General features: G+C 44.4%; 1 protein-coding gene across 1 annotated transcript; it reads left to right on the top strand.

The window, feature by feature from the left end:
* The first annotated feature begins 513 nt into the window (after positions 1–513).
* LOC132384414 (zinc finger protein 239-like) lies at positions 514–23,190 on the top strand. The gene is made up of 3 exons (XM_059955544.1): positions 514–645; positions 5,986–6,149; positions 19,200–23,190. Exon 3 carries the CDS (start codon positions 19,606–19,608, stop codon positions 20,032–20,034), a length of 429 nt encoding a protein of 142 aa, XP_059811527.1. The 5' UTR covers positions 514–645; positions 5,986–6,149; positions 19,200–19,605; the 3' UTR covers positions 20,035–23,190.
* The last annotated feature ends 1,081 nt before the right edge of the window (positions 23,191–24,271 follow it).

A 24,271-nucleotide genomic window follows, 5' to 3' on the forward strand; every position in this document is an offset into this window, starting at 1 on the left:
GAGCAGCCGTCATTTTGTTGATGGTAGAGGGGCTGAATGGCCACCTTCTGCTGTTCTCACTTGATGTTGCAGTGTTCCTGTCCAGTGAGGCCAGAGGAATGTGAATATAAATTTGTGTTTATAAACATGGACTGATTTAAATGAAACCAGCACATTTCCGGTTTGGGTCTGAATAGTGTGCCGGACCGGGATGAGAATCGAAACGCTACCTCTGAGAACTCTGACCTGGAGTGGAGGGAAAGGGATCGGGGAAGATATGGAGGGAAAAGCTAAATACGTATCTGGTGTACATATGAAAATAATATAGGGAACTAATGAAATGACGTGCGAAATGTGGGCAGCGTGAGGGGGTCGAGGAACGGAGTCTCCGGGTCGCGAGGGAGAACCTCCACCGTCAGGTGATCCCGTTTTACCGCGGATCGGCAACACCTCCGGGTCTGTTTCCTCGGCCCCGCCCACCACTCTGATGACGGAAATTTTACATCGCGCATGCTCAGTCCGGGATGGGCTCCTGTTGTTTTTCGCCCTATGCGGAAGTGGGTTGGTGGAACGATCGGGCTCAGGATCGGGAGGGGTCCTTTCCACTGTGGCGGGGAGCCAGGAACGGATTATTCTTTGCGGGGCAACACCAACAATTTCCCTTCGGTGAGTATTGAAGCCGGTTCCGAACGGAGAGGTCTGATGTTGGGTAGTGAGTTAACTTTCCCGATCTCAAACAAGAGAAAGTCTGCAGATGCTGGAAATGCGAGCAACACGCACAAAATGCTGGAGGAACTCAACAGGCCGGGCAGCATCTCGGAAAAGAGAACAGTAGACGTTACCGGCCGAAACCCTTCGGCAGGACTGGAGAATAAATGGTGGGAGGTGGGGAAGGGAGAGAGAAACACAAGGTGATCGGTTAAACCTGAAGGCGGAGAGATGAAACTTTTCGAACTGGCGGCCTCGCCTCGCTTCCTTCACTGAATCTGCCGGGGTTGGTCTGGGTTGTCAGACGTTCACACTGAACCGTCTGAGATGAGCCGCCGCTCAGCCCCTTTCGTTCTGGTCCTATCAATAGGATGAAGTAAAACATGTTTCTATATTTTTACTGATAGAGAATTGTATAATTTATGTTGCGTGTGTTATCTGAATGTACTTGCCTGTGATGCTGCTACGAGTCAGTGTTTCTCTGTACCTGTACTTCCCCTACTTGTGCACTTGGAAATAAATTCAGCATGTCCTGAGACAACTCAGTGAGGTGTGATTAGTGATGATCATCTTGGCAGCTCGGTAGATGGAATGAAAAGAGACAGTACACTGTTAAATGCAAGACTTTGATGATCTGAGGGATCTTGGAGTCCAAGTTCATCGCTCCCTGAAAGAGACTGCACAGATTGATCGGGTGGTTAAGAAGGCAAATGGCATGGTTGCCTTTATCAGTTGATGCATTGTGTTCGGAAGTTGGGAAGTTGTGTTGCAGCTTTATAAAATCAGTTTGACCACATCTGGAGTGTTTCATTCCGTTCTGCTCGCCCCCATTCGTGGAAGGATGTCGGGGCTTTAGGGAAGGTGCTGAAGAGGTTGATCAGGATATTGCCTGGATTGGACGGCATGAGCTATAACGAGAGGTCGGACAAATCTGTGTTTTGTCTGGAGCCGTGGCTGGGGTGAGACTGGATAGACATTTATAAGATTACCAGAGGATCAGAAGCAGTGTCTCAGAAAGGCAGCGTCCATTTCTCACTGTTACCATCAGATAGGGAGGTACAGAAGCTGAAGGCACACACTTAGTAACTCAGGATCTGTTTCTTCCCCTCTGCCATCCAATTGCTAAATGGACATTGAAACCTTGAACACTACCTCATTTTGAAAATATATAGCATTTCTGCTTCTTGCATGATTTTTAATCTATTAATCTATTCATAGAAACATAGAAAGCCTACATTACAATAGCCCTCTATTTTTCTAAGCTAGTTTTTCTCTATTTTTCTCTAGTGTCTCCAGGTACCTATCCAAAATTATCTTAAAAGACCATTTTGCACCCACATCCATCACCATTGCTGGCAGCCCATTCCAAGCATTCACCACTCTCTGAGTAAAAAACTTACCCCTGACTTCTCCTCTGTACCTACCCCCCAGCACCTTAAAGCTGGGTACACTTGTAGTAACCATTTTAGCCCTGGGAAAAAGCTTCTGACTATCCACACGATCAATGCCACTCATAATCTTAAACACCTCTCATCCTCTGATGCTCCAAGGAGAAAAGGCTGAGTTCACTCAACCTGTTCTCATAAGGCATGCTCCCCAATCCAGGCAACATCCTTGTAAATATTCTCTGTCCCCTTTCTAAGGTTTCCACATTCTTCCTGTAGTGAGGCAACCAGAATTAAGCACAGTGGGGTGTGACCAGGTTCCTATAAAGCTGCAACATTACCTCTCGGCTCCTAAACTCAACCCCATGATTGATGAAGTTCAATGCACCGTACGCCTTCTTAACCGCTGAGTCAACCTGCATAACAACTTTCAGTGTCCTATGGACTGGGACCCAAGATTCCTCTGATCATCCACTCTGCCAAGAGTTTTACCATTAATGCTATATTCTGCCATCATGTTTGACCTAACAAAATGAACTACTTCACACTTAACAGGGTTGAACACCATTTGCCAATTCTCAGCCCCAGTTATGCATCCTATCAATATCCTGCTGTAAGCTCTGACAGTCCGCCACACTATCCACAACACCCCAACCTTTGTAGCATCAGCAAATTTACTAACTCATCCCTTCACTTCCTCATTCAGGTGATTTATAAAAATCACGAAGAGTAAGGGTCCCAGATATATGTGTACTGTAATTGATTTAGTTATTTATTTTTATTATTTTAATTCATTTTTTTTGTTCTATATTATGTATTGCATTGATCTGCTGCTGCAAAGTTAACAAATTTCACGACACATGCCAGTGATAGCAAACCTGATTCTGTTACTGAGTGGACAGATGATATATTTTTCCTGGGGCTTGAAATGTCTAATACGTTTAAGGTAAGAGGAGATGTGAAGGGAAAGTTTGTCTCTTTCCACAGCGTGGTGGGTAGCTGGAGTGCTCTGCCTGGGGTGGGAGACCCCAACTGGTCACGTGATCCTGCTTGCCGGTCCCATTTAACCACAGATGGGCAGCATCTGTGCATCTGTTTCTGAGTCTCCACTGTCCGGATGATGCAACAATCACTTCGCGCATGCTCACTGTCTCCGGATGGGCGGTGTTTTCCTTTCCGCTCAGTGCTGAAGTGGATCGGGAAGGGGCCTCACTTCCTGGGTTGGGGAGCCAGGTGCCCGGGATCACTGTCTGCGGGCCGACAGTGTGGTCGTTGAGTATTCAGACCAATCCCGATCGGGGATATCTGATGTTGGCCGTGAGCCCCGAACTGAGTGGCAATTACTCATTTATTTTCCAATTATCTGGGCTCATCAAAAATGTGTAGACTTCTTCGAACCTACATTGAACGATTCAAACCAGGAGCCATGCTGTCTATTTCCTCAGAGTTGAAATGGAAGTCCTGACAACAGCTTTTACCGGAGATCTGCCCCGCCCTCCGTTTTGTGACGCAAGGTCTATTGGTGTGCGTATACAGTCCCCAGATAGGTGGTGATCTCTCTCCATGTTGTGTTGGGGAATCTGATGTTGGCCACTGGGTCCCATTAACTTCCCCCAACTCGCCTCGCTTCCTGAGGCTCCTTGCATTTGTCCTTGAGCTTTATGGCTGTTGTCTTCTCCCAGATTGGGGTGGGTGAGAAAGGAGAATGACCCAGGTTGTGGGGATCTTTGATTCCACTGCCTGCTTTACCGAGGGACTGGGAAGGGGGAATAATGAATTCTGTGATGTGCTGATCTGTATCCAAAGGTCTCTGCAGTTCCTCACAGTCACGAGCAGAGCAGTTCCCAGCAGAGCGTGAAGTATCCAGATCAAAACTTTCTATGGTGTGTTGATAAAAATTTGGTGAGGGTCTAAGTATATATGGCAAGATTCTTATTGTTTGTTCTAACTTTGTCATTTTAAGATCTTTTATACATTAGTATGCACTATTAATTCAGTATCTGTGTATTGCTGGAGAACCATCATTGATCGTCCTTGATTCCTTCTCCCAGCTGATTCCATCTGCTCATCCCTGCCCACCTTGTTCAACCTCTGTCCAGTCTCTCTCCTTCAGCCATCTTCCTTTCTCCCTGCAGCCACCTTGGTCAACCTTGGTCGACCCTGTATCACACCTCTTCAATGATATATATCAGCAATCTTTCCTCTAACCCTTGCCTTAATTGTGATTTTTTCTTTTACACCTTTGGCCTCGCTGAGTTATTTTGAAAATCAGTTTTTGTTAGCTGGAATGCCGGAGGGTCATCAGGTACCAGTTCTGTTGTACATTGGTATGGGGGTGCTAGTTTTTGAACTGTGACTGTCTGACACACTTCATCATATTACTGGCAGCAAAGAGTACTGAGTGAGTTGGTGCCTGGGCTATAATCCTGTCATCTATGTTCCAGGCATATGGAACTGTTGGTGTTTTGGCTTTGACTTTGGTTTGTGCTTCTACAGATGGGGCTGGATGGTCGTCTTTCTGCAATGAAGCAGAAATTTCAAGCAGCTAGACAATGGTTGTGGGGAAACCCTCGATTGCATCCCGGATGTGTCAGGGTCAGTGAGTGGCAGATTCAGCTGTGTGACTCTGTGAGGATGGGTCCTGGGGTATCACAGTTTTGGATCCAAGTAAAATAGACCTGGGGATCGAGCTGCTTGAGCTTATGAGGTGTTGAGCAAATATTTCTGGTCTGGGATCAAATGTTTGTTTCTGGAGTTCCTTTGGAAGCAATGACTGCTAATCTGAGGAGAGGATGAGTTACCATTCCATCCTCACAGGGAGAGGCTATGAGGAAATGTGCTGTTCTGTGTTGACAACAGTAGAAATAGACCTATGAGTTTGGTGTTCAATCTGCCCCCTCCCCGCCAACTGTCATCTGTCTGTCACTCAAAGTAGAAATCAAGTAGAATCTGAAGTTGCTGGAGATCTGCACCAAAAATTTAAAATGTTTGAAGCCATTCTGACAAAACATTACCAACCTGAATTGTAAAGTTTGTTCCTTTCCCCACAGCTGTTCCTTACCTGCTGAGCATTCACCCTGGAATGGTTTATATTTCCTGAAATTAACCTGTTTTCACCTGGGATGGAAATGTCTCATTCTGTTATAATAGAACGGCAAAGAAACCACAACTTTTCCCTGTAAATTATCCTGGTACCAATTTGTCACTTATTCCTGGAAGTGTGTTCAGTACATTTGTTGCTGACAAGATTTACAAGAATAATCTCAGGAATGACCAGGAATATGAGGAGTATTTGATGGTTCTGGACCTCTGAGCTCAATAGAGTTCAGAGGGACAGTGGTGTTGGTGGAGGGAGGTATGATTAAGTAAACCTACCGAATGCTGAAAAGCCAGGATACACTGGACATGGAGAGTATGCTTCCATTTAACAGAGAGTCTGTGATCTGACAGCAAAATCTTTGAATAAAGATGCTTCCCTTTAAAACTGAGATGAAAAAAAATTGGTCAAAAAGATGTGTGATCTGTGGAATTTGTTGCCACAGAGGTTGGTTGATGCTGCAATTTGGGTGCATTTATGACAGAGATTAAATATTCATGATTGCTGAGTTAGCTCAGGGTTACAGGAGGAAGGCAAGAATATGAGGTTGGAATGAAAGTCGGCTATGGTTATATGGTGGGTCAGACCAGATGGATCAAATAACCCCTAATTCTGCTCTTGACTGAATGATGGCTCCTTCTGATCCCATATCATTTTGTGACATGTGAGGGTAGTAAAATATTGTTTACTGAGATCATTATATCTGCCTTCAACTTTTAATTTGCAGTGAGTTTTGTTCTTAGTAACATTAACTAGAAATGTTTGGTTCTCCTTTTTATTGTTAATGTGCTTCATTATCTCTCTGGTTAAATTTAGACCTGCAGTGAGAGATTTATTGGAAGAAAAACCCCAACTGGAAGAAAACCACAACTGAAGACGAGGGACCAGCAACAAGTGAACCAGTCCGAGGACTGAGGGCTTCAAGTGGAGAGAACCCATCTGACTCGGAGTTTCCAGTGATTCAGTCAGGAGAAAGTTTGGTGAGCCTCATTTACTCAAACACTGGTCCTTTAGACATTACATACCTGTAAAAGGGAAGGTAGGAAATAGTTGGAGTGAGACTGAATGTGGCTAGAACAACCATTTATGTGTCTGTCAGACCTAGTTGCAATGACTCCAGGCCCAGCCCTTTAGAACCACTCCCATTCTGTGGAAGTCGAATCTGGATAAAGTCACTCAGAAACTGTATAAGTACAAATTCTTTATTCCAAGCACCTGTGGCTTACTCAGTTAGTTGCTCAAACAGGAACAGTCTATGACTGTTTCTCCCCAATCCACTAACCGACTAACAATTCCCCTTACAACACAAATATATCTGTCCAGATACACCCCACACAAGACAGGCTGGAGATGAAGTTACTTACTATGACAGCGCCTAAAGACAAATTACAAAATGGCTTAAACACACAGATCAGACTAAAGCAGTCCTATCTCAATGCATGAGTGCCCAAGGAGACAATAATCCTGAAATCCTAGCTACCTGCACTCAAGAAGAAATATGGCTCAACATGGCTGACTATATCTATTGATCATCAGCAAACAGGCTGCTATTGTTTAAGGAAGTGTTAACTGTTTTATATACTTTATTATTTCCTCCTTTTGATCATTATATTATCAAAAAAGCAGTAACTTTTTACAGAGAAAGCAACCTAGTACAGCACTGACTTATCAGTGGGTAAAAACAGTGTACAACAGTAATTATAACATTTATATGTACAACTGTATGGCTATAATACAATATCAAAGTGCATGCAGCTGGGCGATCTGGAAGACCGTGTTAGGAATCTGGAGCAGCAGCTGGATGACCTTCGACTCATAAGGGAAAATGAGGCAGTCACACCTAGGCTGCCGGAAGCAGATCATTGGGTGACAGTCAGTGTGGGGATTGCAAAAGAGAATGGACAGGTAGTGCAGTATTATTCCACTGAATAATAAGTTTACTGTCCTGGATACTGTTGACGGGGATGATCGACCAGGTGTGAGCCACGGTGGCAGGGCTTCTGGCACTGAGTCTGACCTTGTGGTGCAGAAGGGTGGGACGGAGAAGAGGAGAGCTGTTGTCATTGGAGACTCTATAGTCAGGAGATTTTGTGGACCTGAGAAGGACGCCCGCATGGTTTGTTGCCTCCTGGGTGCCAGGGTCCAGGATGTCTCTGACCGGGTGCATGACATCCTGGTACGAGAGGGAAAGCATCCAGAAGTCATGTTACATGTTGGTACCAATGACATAGGCAGGAAGAGGGATGAGGTCCTGAAGTGTGTTTTGGGAACTAGGCAGAAGGCTGAAGAACAGGACCTCAAGGGTGGCGTTCTCAGGATTGCTGCCAGTGCTACATGCTAGTGATGGTAAGAATTGGAGGAAATGGCAGTTGAATGTGTGGCTGAGGAGTTGGTGCAAGGGGCAGGGTTTTAGATTTTTGGATCATTGGGGAAGGTGAGACCTGTACAGATTGGATGGGTTGCACCTGAACTCGAGGGGGAGCGGTATCCTTGCAGGTAGGTTTGCTAGCATGGTTTGGGAGGGTTTAAACTAATTTGCAAGGAAGATGGGACCAGGAGCGATAGAGCAGTGAAAGAAGTGCAAGGTGTAAAGCCAGATGTAACATGTAGAGAGGCTTTGAGGAAAGAGAAGCAGAATAAAGGGTGTAAAGGTACTAATGTAGAAGGGCTAATGTGTGTACTTCGATACATACTTGGAATTATGTAGTGGCCATTACAGAGACTTGGCTGGCACCAGGACAGGAATGGATTCTCAATATCCCTGAATTTCAGTGCTTTAAAAGGGAGGGGGGGGCGGACGGGGAGGAGGGGTGGCATTACTGGTCAGGGATACCATTACAGCTACAGAAAGGGTGGGTAATGTTGCAAGATTCTCGAGTCAGTATGGGTGGTAGGGAACAGGAAGGGAGCAGTTATTCTACTGGGAGTATTCCATTGGCCCCCTGGTAGCAGCAGAGATACCAAGGAGCAGATTTTGGAAAAGTGCAAAAATAACAGGGTTGTTATCATGGGTGACTTTAATTTCCCTAATATTGATTGGCACTTGATTAGTTCCAAGAGGTTAGATGGGGCAGAGTTTAACTATGTCCAGGATGGATTCCTGGACAGGATGTTGACAGGCCAACTAGGGGAAATGCCATACTAGATCTAGTATTGGGTAACAAACCGGGTTAAGTCATAGATCTGTCAGTGGGTGAGCATCAGGTGGACAGTGATCACTGCTCCCTGGCCTTCAGCATTATCATGGAACAGGATAGAATCAGACAGGGCAGGAAAGTTTTTAATTGGGGAAGGGTGAATTATGAGGCTATAAGGCTAGAACTTGCGGGTGTTAATTGGGAGGATGTTTTTGTTGGGAAATGTGCTATGGACATGTAACCACATGCTGTTTAAGGATCTCTTACAGGATGTTAGGGATAAATTTGTCCTGGTGAGGAAGATAAAGAATGGTAGGGTGAAGGAACCATGGGTGACAAGTGAGGTGGAAAATCTAGTCAGGTGGAAGAATGCAGCATACATGATGTTTAGGAAGCAAGGATCAGATGGGTCTATTGAGGAATATAGGGTAGCAAGAAAGGAGCTTAAGAAGGGTCTGAGAAGAGCAAGAAGGGGGCATGAGAAGGGTGAGTAGGGTAAAGGTAAACCCCAAGGCATTCTTCATTTATATGAAGAACAAAAGGATGACAAGAATGAAGGTAGGACCGATTAGAGATAAAAGTGGGAAGATGTGCCTGGAGGCTGTGGAAGTGAGCGAGGTCCTCAATGAATACTTCTCTTCGGTATTCACCAATGAGGGGGAACTTGATGACAGTGAGGACAAGATGAGTGAGGTTGATGTTCTGTTGCATGTTGATATTAAGGGAGAGGAGGTGTTGGAATTGTTAAAATACATTAGTTCCCGGGGCCTGACGGAATATTCCCCAGGCTGGTCCACGAGGTGAGGGAAGAGTTTGCTGGGCCTCTGGCTAGGATCTTTATGACCTAGTTGTCCATGGGAATGGTACCGGAGAATTGGAAGGAGACGAATGTTGTCCCCTTGTTCAAAATAGGTGGTAGGGATAGTCTGGGTAATTATAGACCAGTGAGTCTGTGGTGGGAAAGCTGTTCAATAAGATTCTTAGAGAGAGGATCTATGGGCATTTAGAGAATCATAGTCTGATGAGGGACAGTCGGCATGGCTTTGTGAAGGGCAGATCGTGCCTAACGAGCCTGATAGAGTTCTTTGAGGAGGTGACCAGGCATATAGATGAGGGCAGTGCAGTGGATGTGATCTACGTGGATTTTAGTAGGGCATTTGACAAGATTACACACGGTAGGCTTATTCAGAAATCCAGAAAGCATGGGATCCAGGGAAGTTTGCCCAGGTGGATTCAGAATTGGCTTGCCTGCAGAAGGCAGAGAGTCGTGGTGGAGGCAGTACATTCAGAGTGCAGGGTTGTGACTAGTGGTGTCCCACAAGGATTTGTTCTGGGACCTCAACTTTTTGTGATTTTTATTTACAACTTGGATTTGGGGGTAGAAGGGTGGGTTGGCAAGTTTGCAGATGACACAAATGTTGCTGGTATTGTAGATAGTGTAGAGGATTGTCAAAGATTGCAGAGAGACATTGATAGGATGCAGAAGTGAGCTGAGAAGTGGCAGATGGAGTTCAACCTGGACAAGTGTGAGGTGGTCACACTCCAAGGACAAACTCCAAGGCAGAGTATAAAGTAAATGGCAGGATACTTGGTAGTGTGGAGGAGCAGAGAGACCTGGGGGTACATGTCCACAGATCCCTGAAAGTTGCCTCACAGGTAGATAGGGTAGTTAAGAAAGCTTATGGGGTGTTAGCTTTAATAAGTCAAGGGATAGAGTTTAAGAGGTACTTTGTAATGATGCAGCTGTATAAAACTCTGGTTAGGCCATGCTTGGAGTACTGTGTCCAGTTCTGGTCGCCTCACTGCAGGAAGGATGTGAAAGCATTGTAAAGGGTACAGAGGAGATTTACTAGGATGTTGCCTGGTTTATAGTGTATGGATTATGATCAGAGATTAAGGGAGCCAGGGCTTTACTCTTTGGAGGGAAGGAGGATGAGGGGAGACATGATGGAGGTATTCAAGTTATTAAGAGGAATAGATAGAGTGGACAGCCAGCGCCTCTTCTCCAGGGCACCACTGCTCAGTACAAGAGGACATGGCTTTAAGGTAAGGGGAGGGAAGTTCAAGGGGGATATTGGAGGAAGGTTTTTCACTCAGAGAGTGGTTGGTGCGTGGAATGCACTGCCTGAGTCAGTGGTGGAGACAGATACACTAGTGAAGTTTAAGAGACTACTAGACAGGTATATGGAGGAATTTAAGGTCGGGGGGGGGGGTGATATATAGGAGGCATGGTTTGGATCAAGCCAAAGTGACAATCACACATTCAGTATAGGCTGGATCAATAATCAACCCACCCTTGTGGGCACAGGAGAGTCCAAACAGCAAACTTCGGCCACTTGGTCCTTTGTTTTGAACCTTCCATCTTCTTTCTTTCTCTCCGTCTGACTGTGTGTCTGTGACTGTTCTTGCTTAAATAAAGCAAACTGTGAGCTATGTAAATACAAGCTGTGAGCAAGTGTAAACACGCTGCAGAGTCAAATAGTTCCACCCCTCCCTCTCTCTCAATAAGAATCAAACAGCAGCCGAGAAAGCCAGCGGCTGACGTCACTCAGGCACCCTCTCATAAAATGACAGTCCACGGCAAGAAACCTAGGGATTCATCACACCACTATCAACCAATAATTTTTCCTTTAGTCTGAGAAAGTCCTTCTCCTCAGTTCTTTCAGTAACACGTTTGTAGTCTGTTTGATGTATCCACCGAGATTGCCCCTTCAGTTTTACAGCCGTGGGAGTGGTCAGTCACACCTGATATGGTCCTCTCCGCCAAGGTCCAAGTTTCCCTTGATCCCAGTTCTTGATCAGGACAAAATTCTCAGGTTCTATTCTGGGATTGTTACTCCCCTCTGTGGGGTAGTTCTCTTCCTTGTAAGTCTGTCATTCCTGTGAATGTAATGCTTGGAAATGTTTGTTTAGTTGGCATATATATTTCCTCATCTCTTCCCTGAGGGTTCACATATCCAATTTTGCTGGTACACTTCCTGGGAGCAATGGTACACAAGGTCTTGGTCCCCAGGGTGTCCTCATGGGTCATCCATAAATGATTTCAGCTGGTGACAATCCTGTTTTTCCCCTGTGGGGTGACCCTCATGTGGAATAGGGTAACAGTAGGACCTTCAGCCAAGCGAGTCCAGTCTCTGCTGTTAGTTAGGTCAATTTTCTCTTCAGCATGCCATTGGCTCTTTCCACTATGCCAGCGGCCCGTGGGTGGTGTACACAGTGGAAATGTTGCTTGATAGCTAGTTTGTTACATACCTCTTCATTTACTTTCACCCTAAAGTGTAGGCCATTGTCAGAGCTCAGCATCTCTAGCAGGCGATTTCTGGGAATTATTTCCCATAATAATACCTTCACACCAGTTATATCGGTATTATTGGTATTTGGAATAGCTTCAATCCATCTACTGAACACATCCATAATAACTAAGCAGTATCTATAGATGTGTACTCTTGTCAATTCAATAACACCAACTTGTAGACCCAAAAAAAGGTCCACCTGTCAAGGCAGTCATACCCAGTGTGCAGGGTACAGGTTACCAACCACTCCCTTCTTCCCCAGGTGTGTACAATTATGCATCTAATTGACCAATATTGGTAAAGACTGTGTAGGAACCCAAACCTGTCCCACTGGGGTGGTCAGAAACCTATGCTGGGGTCTTTCTGGCACCCCATCTGGGACCATAGTTTGCGTTCCTCTTCAGAGACATACCCCTGAAAAGTACCTCACACATGTCTGGCAAACCCTTTCTGCTTAAGTCACACAGTGTTCCTTGACGGGAACCAGAGGGGGACGACAGCTACTGAGGATTGTGCCTCACTTTTTGCTGTCTTATTAGCTAAAGCATTGCCTTTAGTGATCCATTCAGACATGCGGGTGTGGGCCACACATTTAATAATAGCCAGAACTTGAGGTAGCTCTAGAGTGGTGAGTATGTTGTTTACTAATGGGGTGGCCAGAGGAAGTCATGAATCCCCTTGCTCCCAGACAGCCCTGTAGTCACAGAACCATAGAACATTACAGCACAGTACAGGCCCTTCAGCCCTCCATGTTGTGCCAACCCTTATAATCCCTAAAAAAAGCCCACACTACCCCACAACCCTCTACTTTTCTTACATGTGCTGGTCCAAGAGGCTCTCAAAAACCCCTGATGTTTTAACCTCCACCACCAACCCTGTCAAGTCATTCCAGGCACTCACAACAATCTATGTAAAAAATACTTACCCCTGACGTCTCCCCTAAACTCCCATCTCTTAATTTTGTACATATGCCCTCTGATGTTTGCTATTGGTGCCCTGGGAAACAGGTACTGACCATCCACCCTATCTATGCATCTCATAGTCTGGTAGACCTCTATCAAGTCCCCTCTCATTCTTCTGCGCTCCAAGGAGAAAAGTCCCAGCTCTGCTAACCTTGCTTGTTCTCCAAACCAGGCAACATCCTGGTAAATCTCCTCTGCACTCTCTCCATAGCGTCCACATCCTTCCTATAATGTACAACTTCAAATGCATAACGGGAGTCTGTGTAAATGTTTCCACTTTTGTCTATGGCTAGGATACAGGCAGGAGTCAGAGCAAAAAGCTCAGCCTTCTGGATGGTGACAGCTGCTTCAAAAGAGGCCTGCTCAGCTATTTCTCTGTCCATCACTATCGCATATCCAGAATATCGTTTCCCTGCTGCATCCACTAAAGAGCTTACATCCTCATAAAACATTGCCTTGGGGTTGAAGGAGAATTGCGGAATGGATGGGAGAGTCTGTCCTTCTTTCATGGTGATCTGGACGGGGGTCAGTTGGTGTGGCTGACTTCATGGCCTGAAATTGCCCAGAGATGGGGTACTATATCTTGGAATCAGTCAAAATTAAAAGAGTGTCTTACCAGATGTTCCTTCCAGTATCGGAATTGGCCTGCAACCAAGTATTGCCAGTCTCCCTCGGTGCTGGAGGCTTCTTTCATCAGGATGTAGGCAAGGAACCCAGGGTCTTTGGTTTGAACCCAGGGCAATCCATAATGGTTGTATGGAGAGCCACCAGTCCTGTCTCTCGCCAAAGGAAATCCGGAGCTTCCACCAGGAATGCACTGCCCTCTTTTCCTTTAAACTCTCCAATCACTGTGACTGGGAACTTCTGTCCCTCAAGGGGTGAACAATATTGGTTTTCCTCAGCTGAGCACCCTGTAGGGTCATAGCACAGAGTCACATGAGAGTCGGTTGCTGGTGGGGGGGGGGGGGGGGTTCAAACGAAGAGAGTCCAAATTAAGTGCCCACCACTGGGGGTCGGTAACTGGGGAACCTGTCGGTAGTTCACTGGTCCAGGGTGATACCCTTGCCTGTGCATAGAATCTCGACTTCCAATGGACAGAGCAAGTCTCTCCCTGCTAGATTACACCCCCGACTGGTGGTGACTGTAAATGAAGCTGCACACTGGGTCCCCCTGAAATTCCACCTGCAGTGGCTGGGTACGTGAATACGTATGTTCCATGCCTTCAAACCTAGACAGAGTGATTGTCACTTTTCCGATAGTATTTCCTGATTGAGAGAGGTTGTGGTTGCCTCCATATCAATCATAAATGGAACAGGACTTCCAGCAACTTGCAATGTTACATTGGGCTCTTCCTGAGGGGTAGTACTCACGGTAGGAAGCATCCTTTTTTGTCAATTTCTAAACGGGTTGTTGTCCCCACCTGTCCCTTGATAGGTTTTTGTTCCCATTTCTGATCCCCGGATATAGCCTGCTTGCGTCCTTCTTCCTGCTGAACATATTCAACTTTAATATTAGTTCCCTTCGGGGTTGAACAGGATTCCAAAGCTGGGTCCCAATAATATGTCAAAGCTCAACACATTGCATTTCGGTCTTTGTCAGCCCAATCCAAATTATTTGTTTTAATCATGTTGGCTAACTTAGTTGGAAAGCATTGGAGCAGTAAGGCATTAAACTGGTGGTATGGATTCCCATTATTAAAGACTCTTGTCTGCTGTGAAAGTGCCGTAACAGGCCATAAATCACTCCCAACAGTCTGGTCCCGATTCTCCAGGCTTAGGTTTGCTTTGAAGTACTCTGGTGATGTTTACAGGTTGCTGGAGAGCCCTTTCCAAGACTTGAATAACCTGGTGCATCTGTTCATTCACATTATGGTTTCCCGCCTGTAACTCCTGACAGGTTTGGTATCTCAATTCTGCCTTTCATTTCCGCCCCTCATCAGCTGACAGAATCATGCAACAGAGACTGAATAAATCTTGCAAGATCACATTATACACTCCTCATCACGGTCATTGCCCTCAAACAGGGTCAGTATGCCAGACATGGGTTCTGGATCCCTTGTTTCCCTATCAGTTTGAACTTCAGACTGACGTTCCTGCCCTTCTCTCCTATCTAGGCCGCCCTTGGTTTGATCACGTTGTTTTTTCTGCTCTCATTTTCGGCACCCATCCACTCATTAATACTCCGCTTTTAGTGACGTTCAGACTGACATTCCTGCCCTTCTCATATCTAGACCGGCCTTGGTTTGATTACGTTGTTTTTCCTGCTGTCACTTTCGGTGCCAAAGGAACCCATTCACGCTCCACTTTTAGCGTTTCCCAACCTTTGGCGTTACTTCTGCAGTACATACCTCTATCCCTTTCTCACATGCATCATTCCTCCAACTTGCAAATATTATACTGTTCCACTTTACATCTGCAATTTCCTTCAATTCCCTGTTCAACAATTTCTACTTCTTTCCACAGTTCTATTTCCATGTCAAATTTACTGCTTGTTTTCATGTGGTAATATCCCAGGATCCCCCCAGTGGCCACATTTTGTTCCCCAATTTCTTATTGAGCGCTGCATTCAAATTCACAAGTATCTTTCCTTGTGTAGAAAACTCTCACAAAAATTGTGTAGGGCTGCTCCTGTCCCACTCATATCACTCTCCTGCAATTGACCCATTTTTCTAAGTAATTTACCCAGCAAAAAGCCTCCTGCTCAATTAACATTCAGATAAATTTACCCGGCTGGCACCTACTGCTAAATTGATAAATTTACCCTGTACTCCCTGCCCACTTAGTAAAATTTACACAGTACCGCCTCCTGCCCACTTAGTAAAATTTACCAGGTACCACCTCCTGCCCACTTAGTAAAAATTTTGCCTACCTTATATGATACTTTCCCGATTCCCAATCAGCCTTGAATGAAGGACCATACCTCGAAAGGAACGAACAGAGAGTGACAAAAGGTAAAATACCTTTTGGGTGCCCTCTTGGACTCCGCAGTCCCCGGAGTGGTCCAGCAGCTTTCTCAGCCCATCTGCTTGGCACTCCCTATATTCGCATCCTGTTTGTGATGCCAAATGTTAAAGTTGAATCTGAATAAAACTAGGGAGACCAGCTTCTTATCATCACCACAGTTTATTGTGCATTCTCCTGCAGGAGTTAGAGACCCAATTGTCAAAGGGAAGGCACGTAAGCCCTGCCACCATCTGACAAGTGGACTTACTTAGTCAGGTTATATCCATATATTTATAGATAGTAACCCCCATACATTACTATTTCAAGATGTTATTTGAACTGGTACGCCCACCAAGTCTGTTGCATAGGTTGTGTGAGTGCAGAGGAACTTGATCCAACTAAGAGGAGATCAAAGTTCTTATTGACAATGCTTTGTTAGTTGTTAAAATGAATACCTCTCTAGATAATAATCATTCTGCACAAGCCACTTGGAAAAAAAATTCACAGTACAAGATTTATGTGCACACTGGTCACTACAACCTAAAGGGGGCATTGGTGGGAAGGTGGGGAGACCTCCAGTGTCCCTAATGCCCTCACCTACAAGATATGCTTCCAGCTGCAACTTGTAACCCTGCACTTTAAGGAGTTTGAACTGGAAATGGATGAAATCTGGATCAGCTGGGAATCAGAAGCGGTGATAGATATAACATAAAGATAGGTGAGTTACTTGCAAGGTGCAGGACACAGCAAACTGGGTGTGAGTTAGGAAGGGGATGACGTTAAACAGCCCTCACAGAATACTCTTGTGGCCATCCCACACAACAACAGAAACTGTTGGGCAGGATTACCTGGCAGAGGAAAGTCAAAGGGGTGATAGGGGATATGTTAGTTGGGGGAACAGAGCGAGAGGCAATGAATATCCTTATGGTAAGGCTTGCTAGCGCTAGTGTGGAGAGAGGTGGTGATGTATAAGTTGCAAGAGGAGTGGGAGCCAGAATGACAGAACAGATGGTGGAGAAGGTGGAATTGATTTGACTTTATTACATACATACTTCATATACATGAGGAGTAGGTCATTTTCTTACATCTCGGTCTAAATGTTACATACATACTTCATATACATGAGGAGTAGGTCATTTTGTTACATCTCTGTCTAAATGTGCAATGTGTAATTTATAGTAATTTTTAATAAATAGTATGCATAAGACAGTCAGTAGAACATGTAAATCAATTAATCAGTCTGATGGCTTGGTGGAAGATGATGTCCTGGAGCATGATGGTCCTTTTGCTGTGGTACCATTTCCTGGATGGTAGCAGCAGGAACAGTTTCTTGTTCTGGTGAATTGGGTCCTCAATATCCTTTGGGCACTTTTTACACACCTGTCTGTATAAATGTCCTGAATAGTGGGAAGTTCACACCACTCTCGACAGGTTCCTGCAATTAAGGGAAGTACAGTTCCCGTACCAGGCAGTGATGCAGCCAGTCAGGATGCTCGGAATTGTGTGCCTGCAGAAAGTTCTTAGGATTTGGGGACTCATCTCAAACTTCTTCAACCTTCTGAGGTGAAAGAGATGCTGCTGTGCTGTTTTTCACAACATAGCGGTATATACACACCATGTGATATCCTTGGTGATTGTTTATGCCAAGGAACTTAAATCTGTTCACCCTCTCAACCCCAGATTCATTGATGTCAATAGGGATTAGCCTGTCTGCATTGCTCTTGTCATCCTCAATCAGCTCCTTTGTTTCTGTTACAATGAGGGAGAGGTATTTTTCTTAACATAAGTCAGATATTGGTCAGACCTCAGGCAGAGTCAGCAATCAAACATTTGAGCATGGTGTGATGAATTTGCTGAGCTGTGTATATCACACTGCAAGCATCATTGTAGGAAAGCCAGATGAGCTCAGGAAAGATAATTATGATATTGTAGCTATTATTTAGTTGCACCCAACATTCTGAGGGATTTGGAGAATACATTTGTAGAGAGATCGCACACAATGCCAAGAAACAAAGGTTGATGTAAGTGATTTTAACTTTACATATATTGACCGGGACTCCCATACTGTAAAAGGACTAGATGGGGTAGAGTTTGTCAAATGTGCCCTTAATCTAGTACGTAGAATTCCTGACGTGAGCAATAAGCTGTTAGGAAATGATCCAGGGCTAGTGACAGCAATTCGTGATCATATTGCCATGAAATTGAAAGGGTCTGGACCATGGATTAAGATTCTAATTTGGAGAAAGGTCAATTCTGATGGTATCAGAAAGGATCTGACAGGTGTGGTTTGGGACAGGCTGTTTTCTGGAAAGTTCTTGGTAAGTGGGAGGCCTTCAAAAATGAAATTCTGATGGTGTAGAGTTTGTATGTGCCTTCCAAAATAAAAGTTGAAAAGTAACTGTTTCAGGGTACCTTGGCTTTCAGGAGATATTGAGGCCCCAGATATTTTGTTCCTCTAAATGCCTCAGACTGTTGGGTGCTACCAAGACTCATTAATGACTCTTAATGAATCATAATTCCAGGCCCTGAGCTCATCTGACTTTTCATTAGTCATCTTCTGTTGGTTTCTATTATCTTCCCAATATATTTTTCTCTTTTGTTTTCCCTCTCTTTGGCTTTTATGTTGGCTTTGGCTTCTCATTTCATCCATGGTTGTGTCCTCCTGCCTTTCCAATGCTTCCACCTCTTTGTGATGTGTCTATCACTCAGCTCTCGAGCTGTTCCCAGAAACTCCAGCCATTTCTGCTGTGTAGTCACTCCTACCTGTTCCGTTCCAAACAAGTTTGGCCAGCTTCTTTGTCATAGAAACATGGAGATGTTCAATGTGAAACAGGCTATCTGGCCCATCTACTCAATGCTGAAAAATCATTTAAACTGTCTAATGCAACTACCTGCACCGGGACCATCGCCCTCCATACCCTTACCATCCAAACTTACTTTAAATGGTGAAACCAGGCTCATGTTCACCACTTGTGCTGGCATCTCATTCCACACTCTCATGACCATTTCAGTAAAGAGCTTTTCCAAATGTTCCCATTACATTTTCACCTTCCCCTCTTACCCATGACCTCTGGTGTCATCCCACCCAACCTCAGTGGAAAAAGCTGCTTGTATTCACCCTATCTCTACCTTCATAATTTTGTATACTAACAAATCCTCAAAGCAATGTATAATTTCCTTGTTCATGTTTAGAGCCTTTTTTTAGGTGTAGAAGAAAATGAAGGGCATTGATTGTTTGGGTAGCCAGAGGTTTTTTCCCAGCTCTGAAATGGCTAACACGAGATGGCATAGTTTTAAATTGCTTGGAAATAGGGGATGTCAGTGGTAAGGTATTTACACAGAGAGTGGTGGGTGCATGGAATGCACTGCTGGCTATTTGTATGAGAGTGCTTCAGTTACTGTTGGGGCCAGGAACCCATGCAGCTTAGTGGAAACAGGGAATAATATCAACTGAATAGTCACACTGAGCCAGGTCACAGATTGGAGATGGCAGAAATGCCCTATTCTTGTAGACACAAGAAGAGCATCAGAGAATTTAATGGTCATTCCAGATACCAGCACTGTGCCCAGTTAGAAGATAATTTCTCTCTCCTACATAGTTTGAATTTTAATGTAACAGTGTGATGCCAGATCACACCTTGACACTGAAATGCTCTCATCTGTAATGTTGATGGATTTTGTAAATCTATTTTACAGGTTGAAAATGACAAGCAACTTGTCTCTGGGGATTGTGAACACAACACTAGTTTTGCTTTTTCTGTCTTGGTATTTAAGAAGTGGAGCAAGGCATTCACTCAATCATCATTCCTACTCAGACTGTGGGGAGGGATTCACTCAATCATCTGACGGACTGGTGTCCCGGACATTTTACAGAAGGGGAAGGCCATTCACCTGCTCAGACAGTGGGAATGGATTCACTCGGTCATTTCAACCAAAGTTACATCACCAAGTTCACACGAGGACAAGGCCATTCACTTGTTCTGTGTGTGAGAAGGGATTAAGTCGGTCATCCCTCCTGTGAACACACCAGTCAGTTCACACTGGGCAGAGGCTGGACGTCTGCTGAACTTGTGGGGAAGCATTTACTCGGTCATCTGACATAATGGCTCATCAGCGAATTCACACCGGGGAGCGGCCATTCACCTGCTCAGACTGTGGAAAGGGATTCACTTGCTCATCTAAATTGAAGGTACATCAGCGAGTTCACACTGGAGAGAGACCATTTACCTGCTCAGACTGTGGGAAGGGATTCACTCAGACATCTCACCTACAGCGATACCAGTCAGTTCACACTGGGGAGAGGCCATTCACCTGCTCAGACTGTGGGAAAGGATTCACTTGCTCATCTAAACTGAAGGTACATCAGCGAGTTCACACTAGAGAGAGGCCATTCACCTGCACAGACTGTGGGAAGGGATTCACTTCATCATCTCAACTGAAGTTACATCAGCGAGTTCACACTAGAGAGTTCACACTAGAGAGTTCACATGCTCGGACTGTGGGAAGGGATTCACTTGTTTATCTAAAGTGAAGGTACAAAAGCGAGTTCATACTGGAGAGAGGCCATTTACCTGCTCGGACTGTGGGAAAAGGTTCATTTGCTCATCCCAACTGAAAGTACACCAGTCAGTTCACACCGGGGAGAGGCCATTCACCTGCTCAGTCTGTGGGAAGGGATTCATTAAGTCATCTCAACTCAAAGTACATCAGCGAGTTCACACTGGGGAGTGGCCATTCACCTGCTCAGAGTGTGGGAAAGGATTCACTCGATCATCTCTCCTACAAGCACACCGGTCGGTTCACACTGGGGAGTGGCCATTCACCTGCTAGTCTGTGGGAAAGGATTCAATCGATCATCTCACCTACTGACTCACCAGTCTGTCCACACAAGGAAATGGACATTCACCTGCTCAGATTGTAGCAAGTGATTCATTTCATCATGTCAACTCTAGGTACATCAGTGAGTTCACACTGGGGAGAGGCTGATCACCTGCTCAGTGTGTGGAAATGGATTCAGTCCGTCATCTCCGCTACAGAGACACAAGCAAGTTCATACTGGGTAGAGTTCGATCTCCTGTTCAGACTTTGGGAAGAGGTACTTTCAGCCAAATCAACCAACTGTGCATCATTGAGTTCACACTGGCAATACACCATACACCTGCTGTGAATGTGGGTAGTGATTCACTCAGTCTTCTAACCTTACGTATCTCTCGCTTTAGCTAGCAGCTTAATATAGGGGGTGATAGCTCCCGAGCCCAGCCAAACATTAAAGATCTTATTTTGGTGGATGATGCATGATGTGTCCTGTTACAAATCAGTACCCTGAAATACCAAACAGTGCACAATATGTGATTTAATGATTGAGCTTTATAATTATTACTTTGGTTAGTGAAGTAAACAAAAGAAAAAAAAAGGCCCATTCTCCCCATTTGTGTCTTCTCATTTCTCCCCGGCAAAAGACCATGAAAATCTCTCTTCCAGATTCACAAGATAGACCTGCACTCCAAATTCCTGTTATCTCTAGTCGTAACCTAAACATTGCCACTACAGTGAAACCATTACCTCAGCAGTAAAACATTACAGAGAGACTGTTACATAAGCAGTGAAACCTTACAGCATGTTACAGTTGTGACACACTACCGGGTTCACACAGGGAGAAAGTTTCAATAAGCTGTATGCTGGATATTTGTCCATCACTGTTGCTGAATGCAATTTCGAGAGTGACTGATCTCTGCAATTTTTGCTGCTGCTCAACACAGCCAATTCTGCACCCTGGTCACTGGGCATGGGAGGAGTTTCTTCTGCTGCATATTCATCTTTAATGGACTGGAGTTTAATATTGTGGATGTGATACAAATAAATCAGTTCTATTTTCCAGAACTGATTTCCCTGATATTCCAGATATGTAGGTACCAAGAGTCCCGATGAAAGGTCTTGGCCCGAATTGCTGATTCCCATCCATAGATGCTGCCTGACATGCTGAGTTCCTCCAGCATTTTGTGTGTATTTCCCTAGGTTTCTAGCATCTGCTGGTCCTCTTGTTTCCCAGATACTTATATGTTTCTTGCAAGAACAAGCCAAGAACATGCTGGTAGTGGGGTTCTGTGGCTCTGTTGGTAAAATATTATAAAAATAATTAGAACGAAGTGGCATAGGGTTGGAAAATGCAGAATCTGTGGGTAGACTTAAAGAGCAGCAAATGTATAAAAAAAAGTCCTGATGGGAATTGTACAGAGATCTCCAAACAGTCATTAGTATGAAGTTCACAAATTACAATGGGAGATAGAAAATGAGTGCCTAAAGGGCAATGTTACAATAGTCATGCCAGATTGTCATGCAGGTGATTAGGAAAATTAGGATGGTGTTGGTCTCATGAGACGGAATTCCTAGAATGCCTACAAGATGCTTTTTTTTAGAACAACTTGTCATTGAGCCCACTTGGCTATCAGTTATTCTGGATTGGGTGTTGTAATGAAATGGAATAAATTAGGTCTCAAGTTCAAAGAAACCTTAGGGGCAAGTGATTGTAATATGATCGATCAAATTCACCCTGACATTAGAGAAGGAGAAGCTAAAGTCAGATGTGGAATACAGAGAATTAGAGAGGCATGAGAGAAAATTTGTCAAAATTGATTTGAAAAGAACACGGGCAGGGATGAAAACAGAGCAGCAATAGCTGGAATTTCTGGAAGCAATTCGAGTGGCACAGGATATGCACATCACAAAGATTACATTACGTAGTATGCTAAAGGTAAGGGGTCAAAACCGTGGGTGGTAAGAGAAACTGAACACAACATAAAAGCAAAGAGTGGGCATAGAACAAAAATTGCTAGGAATTTAGAGGACTGGGATGCTTTTCAAGACCAACAGAATGCAACTAAAATAATTAAGAATGAAAAGATGGAATACATAGGTGAGCTAGCCAGTAATATTAAAGAGGGTACCAAATTTTTCTTCAGATACATATAACATGTAACAGAGAGACAGAAGTGGATATCAAATCACTGGCAAATGATGTTGGACAGGTAGTAATTTGATGGGGTTGCAAGGTAATGGCAGATGATATGAATAAATATCGTACATCAATAAATATTGTCGAAGACACTTGCATGAATATGGAAGTTCCAGATGTCAGTGGTCAGAATGTGTAAAGTTGCATTACTCGGGAGAAGGTTCTTGGGAAACAGAGAAGATCTTAAGGGAAATAGGTCAGCTGGACCAGATGGTGTACACCTCAGAGTTCTTTCACCCCCCCCCCCCATACATCTTCCTCTGACGTCTCTTCTTACTTTTCCCAGGCCTGATGAAGTGTCCCGGCCTCAAACGTGGACGGTTTACTATTTCCCATATATGTTGCCTGGCCTCCTACTTAGCTCCAGCATTTTGTTGTGTTGCTTGGATTTCCAGCATCCACAACTTGTCTCCTGTTTTTGATAAAAGCAAAAGCGGGGTCATATAATATAGCAAGAAGTCAGAGGATTGGAAAGCTTTTACATAACCAGCAGGAGACAACAAAAAAAATCACACAGGAGAGACAAGATGAAAAATTAAAGTAAGTGAGCCAATAATATCATGTATCAAAAGTTGTTCATATATATAAAGAGTAAAAGCGATGCAAGAGTTGATATAGTACCGCTGGAAGATGATGCTTGCAATTTAGTAATAAAGCAAAACAATAGTGGCCGAATGTAATAAGTATTTTGTGTCAATCTTCACTGTGTAAGACACTAGCAGTGTAAGATCGTAAGTTTTTGGAGCAGAATTAGACTATTCAGCCCCATCAAGTCTGCTCCACCATTCTATCATGGCCGATCCTGGTTCTCACTCAACCTCATGCACCTGCCACCTCGGCATATCCTGCAATGCCGCGACTGATCAGCAAACTATTAGCTTCTGCCTTAACCATACTCACAGACTTGGCTAGTACCACCGTCTGTGTCAGAGAATTCCACAGATTCACTGCTCTGACTAAGTAAAATCCTCCTTAACTACTCTAAAATGTCGCGCCTCAGTTTTGAGGCTATGCCCTCTGGTATGCCTACCCCCACCGTATGAAAAATCTTCCCCTCATTCAGCCTATCTAGACCTTTCCACATTCTGTGGGTTTCAGTGAGACTTAACACCCCCATCCACATTTATTAAAACATAGGTCGGTGCAGGAGTACAGGCCCAAGGCTGGCAAACGCTCCTCATATCTTAGCTCCTTCATTCCCAGAAACATCCTCTGGAGTCTCTCCAATGACAACACACCTTATCTGAGGTATGGGTCCCAAATACTCTAAGTGCGGCCTCAGTTGTGTCTTACACAGTCCCAGCATTATCTCCTTGCTTATATATTCAACTTCACTTTAAATAAATGCCAGCATTGCATTTGCCTTCTTTACCATAGGCTCAACCTGTAAATTAATCTTCTGGAAGTCATTCCCAAGGACTTATATTTCCTTCTATACTTCTGTTGTTTGAACCTTCTCCCCAGTCAGATAATAGTTCAGTATTGTTCCTTTTGCCAAAATGCATCAACGTACATTTCCCAATATTGTATTCCATCTGCCACACTTTTGCCCATTCTTCAAATTTGTCTCTGTCCTGCTGCAATTGCTTGCTTCCTCAGCACTACCAACGCTACCACCTATCTTTGTATCATTTGCAAACCTTGCCATAAAGCCACCAGTTTCATCATCCAAATCATTCACAAATAATGTGAAAAGTAGCGGACCGATCACTGACCCCATGAAGACCACTAGTCCCTGCTAGCCAACCAGAAAAGT

Source organism: Hypanus sabinus, chromosome 32 (genome assembly GCF_030144855.1).
Source record: "Hypanus sabinus isolate sHypSab1 chromosome 32, sHypSab1.hap1, whole genome shotgun sequence".
Taxonomy (NCBI): Eukaryota; Metazoa; Chordata; class Chondrichthyes; order Myliobatiformes; family Dasyatidae; genus Hypanus; species Hypanus sabinus.